Source organism: Cuculus canorus, chromosome 3, assembly GCF_017976375.1.
Source record: "Cuculus canorus isolate bCucCan1 chromosome 3, bCucCan1.pri, whole genome shotgun sequence".
Taxonomy (NCBI): domain Eukaryota; kingdom Metazoa; phylum Chordata; class Aves; order Cuculiformes; family Cuculidae; genus Cuculus; species Cuculus canorus.
Genome location: NC_071403.1, coordinates 75,744,004 through 75,763,773, shown reverse-complemented (window position 1 = coordinate 75,763,773; position 19,770 = coordinate 75,744,004). Strand labels below are relative to the sequence as shown.

At 40.2% G+C, this 19,770-nt stretch overlaps 1 protein-coding gene across 2 annotated transcripts in view; it reads right to left on the bottom strand.

The window, feature by feature from the left end:
• CFAP61 (cilia and flagella associated protein 61) overlaps nt 1-19,770 on the bottom strand; it is a 115,833-nt gene that overhangs the window by 28,896 nt on the left and 67,167 nt on the right. For both annotated transcript variants that reach the window (XM_054062493.1, XM_054062495.1), the window contains exons 17-19: nt 13,748-13,846; nt 9,235-9,403; nt 6,483-6,657 (exon numbers count right to left, since the gene is read on the bottom strand). In XM_054062493.1, the coding sequence (XP_053918468.1) occupies nt 6,483-6,657; nt 9,235-9,403; nt 13,748-13,846 (443 nt within the window). The remainder of the gene's footprint in view (nt 1-6,482; nt 6,658-9,234; nt 9,404-13,747; nt 13,847-19,770) is intronic.

Genomic DNA, 19,770 nt, shown 5'->3' with positions numbered 1-19,770 from the left:
GGAGGCTACATGGTAGGATCTTACTGTTTCTTCTGCTGAAGTGAAGCCACTTCAGAAAGCATAGTTAAATCTGAGAGTGAATACACGAGGAATGGGAGGAAAGCAGGTTCTGTGTGAGCATAATGTGGCTCTCCAGCCTAATGGCTAATGCTCTCCTGGCAAAGAGGGAGGCAGAGCTGGGATGCATCAGAGCATCTGTGTGTTTTATCTAAGGATGGTTTAATATAAAATGCAAACATTCCTCTGGGCAGGGGCTGAAATGTGCTCCTCTCCTCCTTGTTCCTTGTCTCTTTGCTCGGAATAGGAACCTTTTTTCTGCTCTGTGATTCACAAAACGTTCAACTAATCCATGCAAAATCGTGCAGCTCTCCTAGGACAGACTGGGGATTCCTTTCCCAGTGGCTAAGAACCCTTTGCTGTGACGGTCGGAACCAAGTGCTTGCCCAAGCGAAGGGGTCTTGTGTGCAGTGAGTGTGCACATACTCAACAGATTTCAGCTCAAGATGCAAGGCCAAGGTAGAGGGAGGAGCATTCCACCTGTGGATTTGGAGAGACATCACATTTGGGTGTTGCGGTATGCCAAGAATCTGATCTGTCAGCACAAGGATGCATCAAATGCACGTTCCCAGTACATTTGATGTCGCATATCTGGGCAGCACCACTGGACAGTGTGTGCATTTATTGTTTTCTGGGAAATCCCTGGCAGAAATAGGAAATAACTGAGCCATACCTATACATCCTTATGATAGAGGACATCATACACTCCATCATGGAGCTGGGAGAAAGGAAATTGTAGAAGAGTGTCACTCTTCCAGGTAATGGAAAGCCAATGCACGAATCCCAGTCGTGCCCCAGGCTTGTCCAGTCTCAGATAGAAGCTGAGGGATAAGACCAAGGATATAGGGCCTCTGAAGACAGATGATCTGGCAGAAGTTTCTCTACAAGCTCTATAAAAATAACCTGTAGTCCAGCACTGAAGCAAAAGCATAGGGGGAAATGTAGAGAAGAAAAGTCAGTGTTGAAACATATGAGGTGTTTCAGGAATGGCCTTTAATTGACATAAACAGCAGCTGGCACTGGCTTCCCACAGACTACATAGCATAACTGCAATTAGAATTCGGACAAAGACTTAACTTTTCTACATAACTGGCTTGATCTTGACTTTCAGCAGCATTTGTGTTCCTACATGGCACTGCAGTAAGCAGTGATGAGCAGGTAAGGGTGCCTCATGCAACTAACTTGCACATTTATCCCAGCATTGGCATTTATGTCTCGCTACAAGTGACAGCATCCCCTACAAACTAAATTTTAGTATTTCATAGGCTAAACTAATTTCACTGGGACCATGTTTTACTGCATGAGACAGAGCAGTACTAACAGAGCATCCATAAAGCCCTAGCTCCTGAGAATATTAATGATAAAAATTGTTAACAGATGTTCTATTAATCCCCTTTGACTACAAGGTTATTTTACTTGTCTGTGTCAGTTTGGCTACTTGTAGCTGACAAATAAACATATCTCTTTGTAACTGCCAGAGAAAAGAATAGTCCCATGATTATAATGCTCAGAAGTGATGGAAAGCAGATTTTTACTGTTCACGTCAATGACTAGAGGGACAGAATGATTTTACCTGTAGATGTATTTATCTGAATTAAAGAGGTCTTACTACTTTCCTAAATGTAGTACAGAATGCATATAATGTGTGAAAATGGGAAATCTGTCCAATGTGTACACTGCTAAACTGACTTTCCAAGCCTGAAGAACCCTTTCTGCTGCTTGTGCCTGCCAGGTTGCCTATCTGTGGGCATTACTGTCCTCATGCACGAGATAAAAAAGAAAAAAATCATAGGACTGATCATTTTTCTCACTGCTGCAGTGGGGTGTAATGCATGAAGTAAACCATCAGCACCAGTGGTGAAATACAAACTTCAATATATTCTTTTTTTTTAGCCTAATGTGCTAATAGTGCAGGTCAGAATGTAGACCATGGATGTTGACAGCCGCACATTACATTTACACATTTTCAATTAGCACAGGGTGAAAAACACAAGCAGCTAAAGAGGAGGCAGTGGCTGGGAAAGGAGAATGAGATGTGCTTACCTAAGGCATAGCCTAGCAAAGTTTTATTCTGACTCTAAGGCAAGCGAGTCTAGGCAACTGCAAGATCCTCACCATTTGGCAGAACCAGGCTCTTCAGAGGGAAGTTCAGTTATTGTATTATATGTCGGTATTTCTGTATATATGAGATTAGATTCAAGCTCTGCATTTCTCAAGGAAAATTAAAATTCTGTTTTATGTGGTAATATTAAATACAACTACATTAGTTCAAGGACAGCAATGCTCCTTTACTGACCTCTTGTAAATCAACAATTTACGGTTTCTGCTTATTACAGTATTAGTGGCTTTTTAGATTAGTGCTAGTGGCCTAGGAACTACAGATATTCATTATGGACTGAAATTATGTTCACTGGACAGATAGCAGTTGCTCAGGATGCTTTTATTATTTAACTACATGAAAATGTATCTCTCTGTGAGCAAACACAATAATCTTCCACAGAAAAAAGCAACCATAAATAAAGACTGTTATAGTAGTTTTATCATTTATTACTACAATGTCGGCGCACTGTGGCAGAGCGGGCTCATTCATTTTCCACAAGTGGAAGCACAAGATTTCAGTGACCCTAGCATGACCTGAATCTTTTTAGTTTGCAAAAGCTAGAGGAGAAAACCAGTATTAGCTAGAGCATCAGTGGCTCCGGTTGGTGATTCATGCACTGGAATTTTAATGCAATAGTATTCCTACAAACATGCTTTTAATAAGGCAGTAAACTATGTTTAGGTAAAGAGAAAAAATAATTGCTCCATTTTGGGCCATTAAAGCAGTTTTGTTCCTTACCCTACTTCCATCCTACTTTTTATTTTCATGGAAAGTGCAGACCTAATAGGAGATGAATTTCAATTAGTCACAATTACAGTTATAGTAGGGTACATGCATTAGGCGGCTGGGTTTCATCAGAGAAGCCATAGCACCAGCCGTCGGGACTGGTGCTCACCCTGCTTCCAAGCCCTTTGCAGCAAGAAGAGCTCCCTTCTGGAACAGTGAGTGACCAGTCCAGGGCAAAGGCGTCTGGCCCCAGGTCCAGTCCACCATGCTGCAGCCACTCAAGGAGCTGGCAGTGGCAGCTCACTGCTTGTCCCACAGGCTCCTCGAGCAACGCCTTCTGCTGAGTACTGGCCAGGTTCTCCTGTCCCTTCACCTCACTCCTGGCCTGAGGTGAGGATGAGCCTGGGAGGAAGGCTGCAGCAACTGGTAGTTGCACTGAAGTGGTACTCAGTGCTCACAGAGGGAAGAAAAGCAAGTAAAAACCCTACCTTAACTCTTAATTCAAAGCTGCTCACAAAATCAGTGCCACCAAATGAAGATTTCATCCAGCTAGGCTAATATGACTCACATTGTGAAGCTTGGTGATTAACACTTTCCTTTAAAAAATATCCAGAACTATGGTGGTTTTGAAGATTCATCCTCCCTTACCCTGGGCTTTTCTCCTCCAGCCGGGTAGCTCCATACACTCACCCTGCTGGGAGCTACTCCCTGCCTGAGCGCCCCCATCTGACTGCACAGGACCCTAGGGGGGCTCATCCAGTGGCTGGGCCGGGAGAATGGAGCTCGGCACAGCGGGCTCCAGACTTTTGATAAATGTAGCAAATGGCTGAATAAGAGGAGCACAAATGGAAGAAAATTGTGTGGACAGAAGACCGAGTATAAGCTGAGAAGAGTTACTCCTGTAGCTGAAGTGGGAGGATGAAGTGTGACGGGGGGGACAAAGGAAGGGATTGTACGTTTCTACTCCACTCTCGTGACACCTCACCTGGAGTCCTGCACTCAGTTCTGCAGTCTTCAGCACAGGAAGGACATGGATCTGTCAGAGCGAGTCCAGAGGAGACCGCGAAGATGATCTGAGGGCTGGAGCACCTCCCATACAAGCACAGGTTGAGAGAGCTGGGCATGTTCAGCATGGATAGGAGAAGGCTCAGAGAAGACCTTAGAGCAGCCTTCCAATACTGAAAGGGGCTACATGAAAGCTTGGGAGGGGCTCTTTATCAGGGAGTGGAGGGTTAGGACAAGGGGGAACAATTTTAAGCTGGAAGAGGGGAGATTTAGATGAGATCTTAGGAAGAAAAATATTTTCCTGTGCGAGTGGTGTAGTACTGGCACAGGTTGTCCAGAGAAGTCGTGGCTGCCCCATCCCTGGAGGTGCTGAAGCCCAGGTTGGATGGGGCTTTGAGCAATCTGATGCAGTGGAAGGTGTCCCTGCCCATGGCAGGGGAGTTGGAACTGGATGAGCTTTAAGGTCCCTTCCAACCCAAACCATTCTGTGTTTCTATGAAATGTCTGTTTCTGCGCAGCTACAATAACCAGCATAGATAGTTTTACTAGTCACTTTTTTTTTTAAACATAAGCAAATCCTATTTTTTTTAACATTTTGAATTCTAACTTGTTTAAAGCAGGTTAGTAGGAATTTGAGAAACAATGCAGTTCTGATGAGATGAAACATATGAGGAGTAGTACCACTCTTTATTGAAGGCAAAACTAAGATATGGAGAATTTCAGAGATTAAAAGTAAACGCAAATGTAATAGTTTGGTCACCCCAGTAGAGCAATTGTATGGCCTGAAGAGAGCTGACAGACATGCAAATCAATTGCTGAACTCCACAGAAGCCCTGCCTCTGCACCTCTGCAAGCCCGACACATGTTAGACTGTTTTCAGAATAGAAGAGGGGATAAAAAGTGGATTAATTTTCAAAAGGAGTAGGGATCTTGGATGCAGATATGGTCAAGTATGAAAAAGCATCTGTAAGAAATACAGTTAGAAAACTAAGCAGGGTGAGGAAGAACAGAAACAGAGATGGGTGGAGACAGACTTTTCCATTTGGGCACTCTTTAGAGCTTATGTCTGCAATGGCAGAGAAGATGAAGTAGAAAGAGCAATGAAAGAGAACTGGAGCCACAGGCAGGGTGGGGAAAAAGAGGGAAACGTCACGTCTCCCACAGACTGGCCTCATCAAAAATTGTGGATTTAGCTTATAACTGAAGACAGGGTAATGCCTAATTAAGATATCCACCTTTACACTGCAACAATGAAATTATCATTAATATCATATTAAATTAATATTGGTAATAATAAGGGTACATTTGCTCCAAAGCAGATGAGGCACTGCAAGACTGCCCAGGCTCCCTGCGTCCCAGTCAGCGGCTGGCCTTGTGCTCCTGTGCAGGTGTACTGGAGCACATTCCAGGACTGGGCATGCATGGATTTACATGAAAGACTAGCAGCAGCGAACATAGAAAACTAACAACCTCATCTGCTTATGCAAACGCAGCTGTGCATATCAGCTGGACATCAGGTAGAACTGTGCAGGAAGGGGCTGGTATCAGCTGGAAAACAGGCAGAGCGGGACTGCTGATGAAGGTCTATTTACATGCCTGAGGCCAGGAAGCTGTTTAAGGAAAATGTGAGCGGAAACATTATCATGTTTATTGTCTCCTTTCCTGATCACAGCAAGACTTTGTGGATAATAAAGAAAATTCCAGTGTTTTGAGGACTTCCCTAAAGGTCTGCCAAACAGGACATGAACCTTGTAGAACACCAAATAACTACCAATTTTCACTATGTTCTCTACAAAAGAGCCAGGTACACCACTTCTTTAGGAAACTCCTGTTGTCCCACACAGTCAATAGGAACTTTCCACAAAGACAGCTTTCCTGCTCTGAACTCAGTCCCAACTCAGATCCAGCAAACAGAACTGATGTTACATGAGTTTAATTACTGTTTGGTCTCTTTTTCTGTAGTTGAAGGTTTAACTTGGAATCTTATGTGATTCCAGGTATTTTCAACAGCATACGCATTCAGTGGATGAACCCAATGAATCTACAAACAAAGCGCACATGAACAAGCTAAGGAAACACACATACAGTGGACAAAAATCTGCACAAATGTTTGATTTTAAGGGTTAGAAAGAAAATATTGGGAGCCTGCAGTTCTATGTGAAAATCTGTAACTGATGTAACCAAATACAAAGATGACAGATAATGAAAAAAACGCCACTTCCTAATTTAGACCTGTTTTCTTTGTGTTACTCCTCAAATCTAGATATTTTTCTATATAACAGAAAAACACATCCACTAATGAAATTATTATTTAATTGGCTAATTAATGACTCCAGCCAGATTTGCATTTGGGACTCATTTTGTTTTATATAATAATTATAGATAATTAATCGATCTCAAGTCTTTCTTTCCTAGCTAAATATGCTGGGTATCAAAAAATGACAACAAATTGTAAATTAATCTGGAAAACAAAGCACAGCAGATGAAAGACTTTGTTAGAATTAATCAGGCACCAATTACACCACGGAATTAAGGAAACAATAAGCCTAGAAAACATTTCTGTAAATGTGCATGTGTTAACGAAAAACCTTACCTTCTGAGTTGATGACATTTTCTTCCAGCCACCGCATTGCCTTTAAGCAGTCCTGGTCATCATTGAGAGTAAAATGATTGGATGGGATTTCTCCTGTGTATATTTGTGGCCACTTACTTATGACTTCTCTATTAGTTGGGAGTTTGCTGATATCTGCTCCAGTGGGAGATAGAACCTGGAAGAAATGAATAAATGAATGAATATATGGCAAGTATCCTCCAGAACTGTTAGGAATGGTTTTAAAAAACAACAACACAAGCTATTTGACTACCTAAGAGTTGCCGTCCTTGTACATCCTGACCCTTCCTTACACCCAGAGGTAGCAAACACATCAGTGGCCACAGAGGAAATAGATTCTGAGTACACACGCAGGTACACGTGCATGTGTATGTATTCCATATTTTTTGTGAGATATGGGTGACCTTTTTAAACAGCACTGCCAGAACAAGTGAATAAAATAACAGGCAAAACACAAATGAAAGGGACTTCACAGCAAACAGCAGAAATGCACAAATGCATGGCTGAAGGATCTCTGCAGTTCTCTGAATAACATGTACCTTTAAATGACACTTGAAAATTTTTTGTGCAGCAAGACTGCTTCCATCTTTTGTCAGCAAAAATCAACTTTCTAAAACTAGAGATTTTGTCCCAGAGAAAGGGACCAAAATCTGCCTGATGGCTAAAATGCCAGGATTGTTTGTTAGTTGTATACTGCTACTTTAAAGTAACAAATTTCATCTGAATTATACAGACCAAAAAAGGGGAATCTTATGTATGATTTCTATAGCACCAGTGATTAACGTCCTGAACAACATTCTCACTGCCAACTGGACCAACTGAAATACTATTTGGTCATACAAAAACAGTCATGACATCAAAAGATCTTACTTACTTAAATAAGTAAATCCTCTTTATCATAACGAATAATATTTTACTAGGCATTAATTTGGCTGCTTACCAAATAAGGGACAACTTATAAAAAGGGACAACTTATAAAAAGGATGGGCTATAGCCCCATGTAATAAACCAGAAATCAGATGATAAAAATAATTCCTTCCTATTTTTTGTAGAGCTTAAAAGTGGGAATAGATAATGTTACATTTTCTTCTTGAAGGCAGACAAAACCTGAGTTTTCCCTTGCTTTCTTTATCTTCCTTTCTTCTCCAGTACACTTACTTCAAAAACACATTCTGCAAGTCAGAGTTACCTCCAAACTTCTTTTCCTAGGACCACTTAAAGTTGTTAAGTCCATACTTCAAGTGTTCTTTCATCCCTGTTTGACTGTGAATATGGATTGTTGTTTGAAGTGGGGTTCTACTCCAAACACTGATTACAGAAAAACTGGGGCTTTCCTGCTCCACAAATCTATTGCACACGTGCAGTCCAGATTTACACTATGGGGCTGAACACCCCTCACATTCATGGTTGTGACTTCTGGTGAAAAACCTGTAGATGCTTAGTTTGATCTCCTGATTTTGAAGGTAAAATACCTTGCTTGTGACTCATATGCAAAACCAGTGAGGCAAAATCACTGCAGGCAACACAAAAGATGGCCATTTGGTTTACATAGATTGAAAGCCACATGGTGATACACAAGAGAAAACAAACTCTGGCCAGGACATCCGAGTGGAAGCTGAGCCAGTAGGGCTGGACATGATCTTGTTTCTACTTTTTACACGGAATTAAGGGTCTGCTTCAATCTCACTGGAAACTTAACTGTGCTACAATAACGTACAGCCCCACATACGTATCTAGGCATGGTCATCATGTGAGATCATAGAATCATAGAATCACTAGGTTGGAAAGGATCCACTGGATCATCAAGTCCAACCATTCCAAACACTCCCTAAACCATGCCCCTCAGCACCTCGTACACCCATCCCTTAAAGACCTCCAGGGAAGGTGACTCAACCACCTCCCTGGGCAGCCTGTTCCAGTGCCCAATGACCCCTTCTGTGAAAAATTTTTTCCTGATGTCCAGCCTGAACCTCTCCTGGCGGAGCTTGAGGCCATTCCCTCTTGTCCTGTCCCCTGTCACTTGGGAGAAAAGGCCAGCTCCCTCCTCTCCACAACCTCCTTTCAGGTAGTTGTAGAGAGCAATAAGGTCTCCCCTCAGCCTCCTCTTCTCCAGGCTAAACAACCCCAGCTCTCCCAGCCACTCCGCATAAGACTTGTTCTCCAGCCCCCTCACCAGCTTCGTTGCTCTTCTCTGGACACACCCCAGAACCTCAACATCCTTATTGTAGGGAGGGGCCCAGAACTGAACACAATATTCGAAGTGCAGTCTCAACAGTGCCGAGTACAGAGGGAGAATAACCTCCCTGGACCTGCTGGTCACGCCGTTTTTGATACAAGCAAGATGAGTAATTTAATTTGATAAGGAATTCTCTCCATTGCCAAAACTAGGTCAAATGGTGTTAGACCAGCTGGAGTTCAGCCTCCTGTGGCTGGGACCACATGTCAATCGGGCCTACTCTTCAGCAGGTTTAGTGGTCCTGGTGGCAAAAATACTGGCAGCTTTGCTTAATATCTGATAGTGAACAGTGACATCGAGAAAATGTAAAACCTCTCATCTCCTCCAAATTGTACAGCCTCATTGAAATAGTACAACCTGCTACACTGAAGGGCTGGAAACTCTTTGGTCATACGGTTGCTAAGGATGACTCCACTACTTTGCTAATCACAGAAACACTATTCACTGTAAAAACTGGATATCTTATTATTTTGTTTTACACTCTGCACACAATCCTACCTGGTATTTCTGTCCTGTACAGAGAACAAGGTAGTCATATGGTACTTTTTGCTCCTTGGAAACAACTACATATTTGGCAGCACGATTTATGCCAGTCATTTTACCAACCACAACGTTAACCCAGGAACAAAGTGACATCTGTGCATAATCTTCATCATTAAAACAGTGGCTGTGAAGAAAGAATATCTGTAAGTGACATTTCAGCAGCTGACAGCAGGCATTAATTAGACATCTGGTGAGTTAGCCCAAGTCCCCTAGTGGTTCGAGTCTGTTCTCTCGCTGTGAATTTACCGCAGTCTATAGTAAAAGATTAGTCATTATGAAATACTCGGTTACAAATTGACAACTTTCTGCTAAAACCAAACAATCCCTCCCAGCACCGGGCCATACAACCACATAATTTAAAAACAAAATCGGAAATATATGCTTTACTCTGCTTTTTCTTTGCAGGCTGATGAGAGGAGGAGACTCTTGCACCTGCGAAGAAAATATTTTAACAGTCCAATTCTGTCTCCTCTATAGAACTCGTAGAGAATCACAGAATCACTAGGTTGGAAAAGACCTCTGAGATCATCAAGCCCAGCCATACCTGTCTACTACTAAATCATATCCCTAAGAATTTCATGAGACTCCCTTTCAAATTTTTTTTCCACTTTTGCTTTATTTGGTATTCAGCTTCATCAGTAGTGGCTATGGTGGGACATGAATGCAATGAAGGCACCAGTGGCATTGTACCACCTGTGTTTCAACGTATTAGTCTGAAAAGTTTAAGTATAAATAGAAAGCTAGGAAAACATTTGTCAGAGCTAGAAGTACAGGGCAGCTGTATCAAATTTTCTCACGGTGACCCCTTTCCAAATGAACTTTTCCAAAATGCAAGAACAAGAAATTCTGAAAACATACTGAACTGGTCCTAGATCCCTAAACTTTCAAAAGTGTCTAAGATGCAACTGAATTTCTCTATAAGATGAACTGAATATTAACAGGAATAAAGAGAAATTATCACATTAGCTCTCCAAAAGAAATGAGTGAAAGAGAGAGACACAGAAAGTGCAGATGGGAAAAATACTCATCTTCACTAATTTGTAACTGAACAATTTATTCTTCATGAAACTGGGGAAGCGACTTCTATAATTTCAAAGCAATTACACTCATTGTGAATTAACAAACAACATAAAGGTTTGTCTGTTTTAGAATCAGAGCTTTGTTCGATATAGTAGTTACAGTTTCCAGGATTTGGGTCCTCAAACATCCTTTGGACTAAGTGTTGTCCAAATGAGACACCTCGATAGAAATGTGATTTTCAGGGTGTGTATAGTACACACATTCTGAGCACTCTGCTCTAGTAGTGTTAATTCAACATCAGCACCAAAAAACTTAGGAACTCACTTGTCGATTTTGAAAATTGCAGGGAAGGTCTACTTTTGCAGCTCTTACATTTCAAAGGTGTTACAGCCTGTTCTCAGTGTAAAGTGTCATTTATATCCCTATACATGACGAAAGCATCAAAGATCTGGAAGCTGCTATTTAAAAAGCCAACTTTGAAGCAAAATCCAAGTGGAAAAAAATGTCTTTTATTGCCTCAGTAATGATAAATAAAATAATTTCCAAAGATCTTACAACTCAGAGTATGCCCCCACCCTGCCCAACTAAGTAAATACCAGGACACTTATTTATCATTGCATTTGTACTACCCTCTCTGCTTGCTAGGCTTATGGAAGGACAAAGATTCCTGAAGATAAGATACTGCAATACAGATGTACAGCAGGCACATCATTATAAAATGCATGGAGGACCAGCGAGATAACATTTGCAGTGAGGTCCATTATGACTTTTGAACACCACTGAGTCTTGCAACAGCCCATTATGAAAACACACAGTACGTTGCTGGCCATTCTGCAAATCCAGCTATACTCAACTCAATGCCTTCCTGATACTGAAAACTTAAACCAGGCAAAATTCTGTTAGATGAGGTTCTTTCAGAGAGCTGAAGATTAATGCTATTTCCAAACCCATTTATAGCTTTGTAGAGGAAGGAATCTGCAGGATCTAGTGAAAAAGATTGCAACAGGTAGTGAAAAAAGACAAATGGCGATGTTACAGAGATGTTTGGCTTATGAGATCAGAGTGCCATGGCAAGAAAATGGAACTTGCATATCCCCTGTCAAAGTAAGCAGAATCTCACCCCTGCCACCACTTCCCGTGTTTGAGACAAGATGGGAATAGCCCATAAAAAAATCCCGGACTGTAGTGATCAAAGTCTCTGCAGAAAAAAATATTCCATCTACTTAATACAGCTCATTGCTGTTCAGAGGCTCAAGAGCTTTACTTTCTATTGATACTGTGTGCTGAAAAATATTCCACTTCCTTCCAGAGGACTAAATGTAATGTGATTAAATAAAAGTTGCAGATGCCCCATCCCTGGGGGTGTTCAAGGCCAGGTTGGATGGGGCTATGAGCAACCTCATCCAGTGTAAGGTGCCCCTGCCCATAGCAGGGGGATTGACACTTGGATAGGCTTTCAGATGCCTTCCAACCCAAACCACTCTATGATTCTATGAAATCGAAGTGGTCTCAGCTCACGTTCAAGCATTTGATGCCTTTATATTATACCAGTGACTGCAGCAGAGACCACGAGAGTGAGAGACCACTAACAGCTGTTATTTTGCCAGTAGTAGCAGAATATACATTCAAAACCAGAGCTGATGGTTACACATTAATTGTTGCTAATGAGTTCCCAAAATTGTCATACTTGATGCCACAAAAATAAATAAAGTTGCTTTCATGACCTGAAGAATTCTAAGACTGAATGACTAGTCTTTTTAGGTGCTCTACATCCTCCGTGCTCACAAATACCAGAGGCAAATAAATAAGGGAAAAAACCCACTGACAATTCTAAACTGTAATCATGCAGAAATCTATAAATAAAATGGACATCAAGGGCAGATGAGAGTTTTCAAAAGCACCTTTGTAACTGAGGTGTACAACTCCCAGGAAACCGATGCTCCAAAGATCACAGGGATGCTTTCAAAAATCATACCCTGCCGAGTTCAATTTTCACTCTTAATCTGCTTTAAAATTTTAACAGCTAATTCTGGTGAGGCAGAACTCACCAGAATTGCAACTTTCCGTCAGGAAGGACATTTGGTTATTACAACTCTTTTTTACAGTATACTTAGGAAAAAGAGTACATGCATTTATGTGAGCATACAACCCCTCCATATACTAGATTTGTATTTAAACACACCCCATTCTACAGGGAAAAAATTAGTTCAGGTAACTACTTATAAAAAGTTCCTTGACAGGGCAAAACTTCAAACAAGATAAGGTGGTTTTAAACAGGTTCACATCACGCCATTTCCATGTCTTGGAGGAGATTTCCTTTTTAAGGTTCAACAAGCAGATATTGAGTTGTTCTGCCATTTAAAGAGCTGGCCCCTTTGCGTGTTGCTGCTCACTGAGTAAAATGTTTGGTAGAGAACAACGTACTGCAGGTACCAGAGTCACATGACAAATCTGAATAAATTATACTAAGTTCATTCCCCAGCTATTCAAAGTAACTGATTAATTTTAATTCTGTGCTTCTCAATGTCCAGAACAATCACGCTCCTGTCTACATTGAGGATTCATAGTCACTATTCCAAAATAAAAGATAAACCCATCAAAACAAACACAATAAATTCAAGTGAGAATTACATACTGTGAATTTTAAGGAGGTAAGATTTTGTCCTACTAAAAGGAAGAGAATGTACTTATTGGCACATGAACCGCTCACTAGACACAAGCATAATCTAGACACAAGACACTAGTGACCGCTCACTAGGCACAAGCATAATCATCATTTGCAGTCTTCCCTTCAGCTGTTTTGCACCAGACCAGTGGATCTGTGAGGCGTGGGGAGGTCGGTGTAACGGACAGCAAGCTGTCTGGGAAAGGCTTCCAAAGTCCAGTGACTGGCACAAGCAGCAGAATGGATGCATCACAGTTCTTCCAAATTTATCAACAGCAATAACCCTAAACTCTCCCCTGCACACCCAGCAAAATTCCCACTGTCATCACTGGGGTCTGCATCTCAACACATGGCTCTATAAGTGCATCACTGGTCACATTGCTAATATTGATTCTTAGATGTTCTTTTGTTCAGCATTATTTGGAACAAAACTCATGGAAATTAGAAATAGAATAACATTTTGAAAGCAAGTATACATTTTTTTTTTTTTTTTTTTTTTATTCTAGAGATCTAAACAACCTAGAAAGTCTTGGAAAGCAGCGACCAGTGTCCTGATTTAATACCATGGATTGCTGTCCTGAAGTTACTGCTTTAGCAATATTTTCCTACTAATAATTACATGCAACTAATTTCATAGGTGAATGCACGTTGTACAGACTGATGGGGCTATTTTGAGGCTCTCTGTCTGTGTATCTATCTAAAGTTTAGGACACGTTCACAAGGAATTACAAAGTGTTATGTTTTCCCTTGAAGCTATGGAAATGTTTAGATATTAAATCAAACCTGTTAATTAAAAATCTTCTATGTTTGGAGCCTTGTAGGTCTTTCCGTGGAAGGCCATGAACCGAAATCAAGGTCAGATTGTTGAACTTCAGATGCGGACTGTGGAAAAGAAAAATAAAAAGCCACAGTATAAGCACACTGCAAGTGCATTTCAATACATGGTTATACAGCGTGTTTACAGTTGAGCATCCCAATCCATCATTGTGATTTCCGAGCTGTACAGTATCCAGCACTACATTTTCTCACTCCTCACAAAGACGGACTGTCATGTACTGAACAAGGTCTATTCCTAAGGCCTTCTGGCAGAACTTACCTTTCACGACTACAAAAGGTATTGTAAAACCACAGAATCTTTGCTCAGATATCTTTGCTGTTCACAGCTCACCCGTAAGCAAAGATGTGGCTGCAGGAGAGGAAAGAAGAATTCTAACAACTGGCAATTTGGCTGCCACCTGTAACAGGTCTGCTGGAATTAGGAGAGCATATCAAAGGAACAGTATAGATTTTAATTCCATTTTCAGGAGGCTACAGAACATAATTACTTTACACAGGCCAGGTACAAAGTGTTTTATCAGTTTGCTAAGATGCACATATGTTTGGACACAAAAAAGAAGGATACTTTCCACTGTAGTTTCATTAACTCCGGGGCAGGGAGACAAGACTGACAGTATGTTGAACTAAATGTGATCTGACATTTAAGAACAAATAAATATTATGAGTAATTAAGCCTTCTAATCTTCCAGGCCTTCTGTAAGTTAAGTATGGATTGATGCAAATGGTACAAAGGAATCAGAATGTTTTTTATTCAATCCATGTTAATTTGTTATTCATACATTTAAAAAATATATTCAAACAAAGTTAAAGGTCATACTTAAACCAAGGAATTTCAAGGGTATGGCTGCCCATCTCAAAATGCATATTAATAGTTTAATTCTGGATTATGGATTATCTATGGTAAATCTCCATGCACACTCAGGCTGAGTGCAATGTAATAAATAACCTTAATGTAACAGAGTTCATATATTTATACAGATTATGGGCCTGATTCTCATTTAAATTAAGGTCACTCTGCAGACATGGGTGTAAACAGAATTTGCTTTTCATTTATGGCTGCATTATGCTGAGTGAATGATACAAAGTGGTCTTAATGTAAATGAGAATTGGCCCAATACGTTAATCTGAATTTGAAATGTACAGAATGCCATCTGCACTCACGAGGCACTCCTAGTAGGGTGCAGATGCAAACAAGTACAATAGCTTTACCCACCTAAATAGTATGACTGCTTGTCATTTAGCTTACACATAATTATAAGGAAAATTCATACAACACAGTATATAAATATCCTAGACGTTCTCCTGTCCTGCTTGCCCCCATAACAATAAAGTTTCTTTTCAGTTTAGAGCTGAAATCATCTCTGTAGGTGCTGCATGGCCTTCTGTCAACAGGTCTCCAAATCAGATACTACAAGAACATTTAAGATTAAATTACATTCACAGTATTTAGGATGAAAATGTTGCAAGCGAGCATCAGAAAAATGGCAGAAAGAAGGTCCTAGGCAATGTTAATGTGCTTCTTTTTCATAATTGCACTACGATGCACTTTATTGATCTGGTCACATACTATTTTCTTCCGCAGATGCTCTACCTCTATTTAGTCCATATGCAGTCATCCAGTATTTCCACAGTCATATGGTATTTGTTCAATTCTTCCCCATTGAACGTGAGGCTTCAATTCAGACCTTTCACTCAGTACTATTTACTAACTAATGATTTACTTCTACCTCAGTGCTCCCATGGCACTCCCATATGCCCCAAACTTTAATTCATGTTTTCCATTCATTAATCTTGTAGGCATCAAAATGTTGATTAGCATCTCCTTAGAACACTGCGATGAAATGAGTCATATCTTTGATTCCCATTTTACAATGAGAAAAATCAAGGCTCAAAGAAAATTGGATTAAAGCTAGGGAAAAAGTGCGCTGATGTTGGAGGCAGAACTGAAGAGACCCAGAGATTGGTACCTGGCACTGCCCTGTGCTTACAGAGTGGACACGCTGACCTCCTGGTCCAAGTTGCAGTAGAGCTCCATGCACAACTTCATATGAATAATGGCCACATTTTCAAACAGAGAGGTAAAATTCTTCTTCAGTTAGGGATCAATGTTAGTTAAATGTCTAAGCACAGGCTGGCAAATGCGAAAATTATCAGAATCTTTAAATAAAATAAATACAAACCCCAGTATCTTGTATTACAAAAGCTTGATTTCAGAACTGTGGCTAGTATGGCTAACCACAGGGTCTGAAATCTATATACAGGCACTTAAATACAAGCCTGAAAACCAGAGGCAAACTGTCAGTGCTTAGCCATGGTTACTGTCAGGCACTGGTGCAACACAGAGTTACAGGGAGAGAACAGGTTTGAGGATTCTGACCAGTGACTGTTAGGCACATTACCACACTCTGTATCATTCTCCCCTTTATGCAGCACTATTATTTCTAGGCTAACAAAAGGATGGTTTATTTATTATGGCTTTTGACTCCTTGCTGATGCCTAGAAGGTCTTAATAACTGACAAATAACAAAGGCTCTAAGAAACAGGGAGTGCACATTGCAGAGTGAACGTCTTATATGTTTCTAATATAGATAACAATTCTTGATATGAAGTAGGGTAAAAGCAGACGTTCCCATTAGGTGAAAAAGTCTTCAAGTTAAGAGCCTGAATCAACGCAACACTAAAGAAGTGCACCTGCATTTTAGAAGCAAATAATTCCAGCAGGGATTCATGTTGCTGTGGATACAAAGGGAAGAACAGCTCAAAGATACTGGTAAAGCAGGGAGGGATTAGAGTATCTAGGGAAATAAGCAAAAGGTATTTGGTTTCACTGCACAGTTCTAGAGGGCAGCGACAAAAGTAAGTCTGAACGTCCTTCTCCTCAAAATAAAATAGGATTGCCAACTCACTGTGAGCGTAATCAAAGGAACAAACACACAAAGTTTTAGTACATCCTTTATAGATCCCCCAGCCTTTGTGAATCTAACAAAATATTCCTTCCTAATTCTTCTTGATTTTTTGCCTGATGTCCTGCTACCGTTTTTTTTCTGCTGTGTGTGGTGTAATGATGGAGGCTTAGATGGTGGAAACTGCCTGACCAAGCGATTTAATTAATTGCTTTCATTAAACCCCTCATTATCACAAATAATAAGTCAAATCCCTTTTGTAACAAAAAATACCCAGTGCAGTGAAATAGCCTACATGAACCCAAGTGTTTCAGTTTATTTAAAATGTAGTCGTGCTTTTTTAAAATTATTTTTTCAGTAATTTATAAAAACTAAAATGAAAAAGGGTGCCAGAAGATAATGCTTTATCTTGTTACCAAAATTGTCAACTATGTGCTCTATTCTCTTGTATGCATAATCTTTAAACTATATCTTTAATATCTGGAATTATAACTTATCCAAAATTAAAGTCCTAATTATACTGAAACCTCAACTTTTCTGCAGCAGAGTACTTGTAAAAATAACAGATCCAGATCATTCTAAAAATGATAACAAATAGTCTGTTTTCAGCATTGGATACTGAAAATTTAGATGTGATAAATTCTTGAATTAATGAAATTTTGAAATCAGAGAAATCTCTGTCCTGCAACAAAAAGGAACATTAAGATTTTTGTGGGAAGGAAGGAGCTCAGAATGAGAGATGATGATGACGAAAGAACTGCAGCAGACAATAAACTGGTGTTCAAGGCACAGAAACTCAAAGTCCCGGGGTACAACTCTCACAGCAAAAGGCAGGTAACAGACAGTAGTTCTCCTTTCTGCAAGTAATATAACAATTTATCCAAAGTAGGGCTTTTTTGTAAGGAACGATCAGTACCCTAAACGTTTCAAGAACAAGTAAATGGGACATGACTTGGGGAACAGACACCTTCAAAAGGAAAAAACAAATTCTCCAGCTCTAAACAAAACTACAAAAGGAAACTCTCAGCTTCATAAAGGTTGGTAAGTTTAACACAGAAACCCCCCACTTGTTCATATTTTCACTAAAGCATAAATGTTACTTAGCACTACAGACTTCCTTTGAGTAATCCTTACAAGTAAGGTGTTTTCATATTGCCACTTCTTTTAACTTGGACAAAGCCCATCGCTTTCTTTGCCGGAACTATAAAAGCCTTTACCCTCATCTCCACCTCCTCCCACTCTCCATGTGACTACATGCGACTGGTAGAAGTCAGACAACAAAATCAAGTATGAAGATATGTAAAAACACAACAAAAAACATTTCCCTGTATGATGCTACGCGTTGCCATTCTAGCAGTATGAAGGCTTTGCAACTGATCCTACGCCACTTGGTTATTAAGCTTTTAGTAAGAAAGTCAGTAACAGAAGCAGACGAAAGGGTTTTTTGTTTGTATCAACAATTACCAAAAGCGTCTGCTCTCAAGAACCTTATGTAAGTGCATCAATTACAGACCTCTGAACAGGACTGCAGCTTAACTGCTGACCAACAGATGTCCATCTAGAAGTTATCCCTTCTTAATTACAGGTAAACAAAGACAAGCTAGTTCTCCATTGGATCAACCTTAGGAAAAAGCATTAAGATCGTGAATGAATTTGCTCAATGAAAGAAGGGATAACAACAAATTCTTTACTAGGACAGTTTTCAATGCAAGGGTCAAGAAAGGGGTTTTCCATATATTCTTTTGCTCTATAAACTGTGTTCAAGATGTCTCTTCCTCCCTAGACCAGCAGCAGATGCATCAAGAACACCACTAATTTAAATAAAAAGTTAACTGAATGAAACTGTCAGTAGCATACATTTGACTGCCACTTTTGACATCAGGAGCTAGAACACTGGGAGAATTCACATCATCTTTTTCTCAGAACACCACTATTTCCATTCCAAGATAGGCCACACCATTGGTGAAATTCACTATCCATTTTATTTTCAGAAAATACTCTTCTCAATTAATTGTTCAGAACAGAGATTAGAAACTAAATGTTTAATTCTGCTGTTGATTTTAAAAAAATTCGAGATGTAATTTCTTTAAAAAGAACCACTTTTTTTTTTTAATGACACCTCAACAAAATATTTCATCACGTCCCAATTACGTCCTCCTGATATCAAAGCAACATTATCCCTTCCAAAACTTACATTTTCATGGAACAGTGTTTTTTATCAAAGTACTGTTTTTTCAGAAACTTCCCATGAGCTTTACTGGTGATTAACTTATCAGATGCTGTATTCCAAAGAGCAGTCTATCACTGTCAGCACTTTTGACATCTTAGCAAGAATCCCTTAAAAAGCCAAGGAATCCCTTATTTTGACCTTTGACTACCATCCTTCAACAATGTTGTGAGTGCTCCTCTCTCCCTAGCTGGAAGCTCTTCCTCAGCGGGTCTGCCTCCAAACTTCAAACTTAACTTGATTCTACACAAGATTTGAAGTCACCTCCATGGTGCTGCAATCTAGTGTCCACTATCACAAGACCATCCCCCTAGAAAACAACCCATAAATTTTCCATGAACTTTACAAGGACCATTTTGAAGAGAACTACTACCCCTCCGCACACCACCCCCCCCCCCCCCCCGGCTACTGGAAGATATTATCTTTTCTACAGTGATAATTCTGTCTGACTTCCAGCCCATATTTATTGGGTGCCAATTTATATACACCTGAACTAAACTAGGACATCACTCATGAACTGAAATAGTTATGTTTTTTTTTAAAGTTTAAGACCATTCTTACAAAGCTTCTGCTCTCCTAGAATTGTCACTCTACCTCCTGTTGTTTAACAAATATCTTCTGTTTCCTATTTGGTCTTGGTAAAACTTGTCCCCCTTCTGGCCCCAGCTCATGTCATGTCCCTCAACAATTCTGCAGTCCCCTGTTTCAAAAGCTGTTCCTCTCTAGCTATATTTTGACTTTCCTGCTAGGGCAGCTCAATTTGTTCTGTCACTTTTTTCCTTTCAGTGGTTAGTCCGAGATTCCCTTCTATTTTATAAGCTCAATGCTCACCTCTCTTT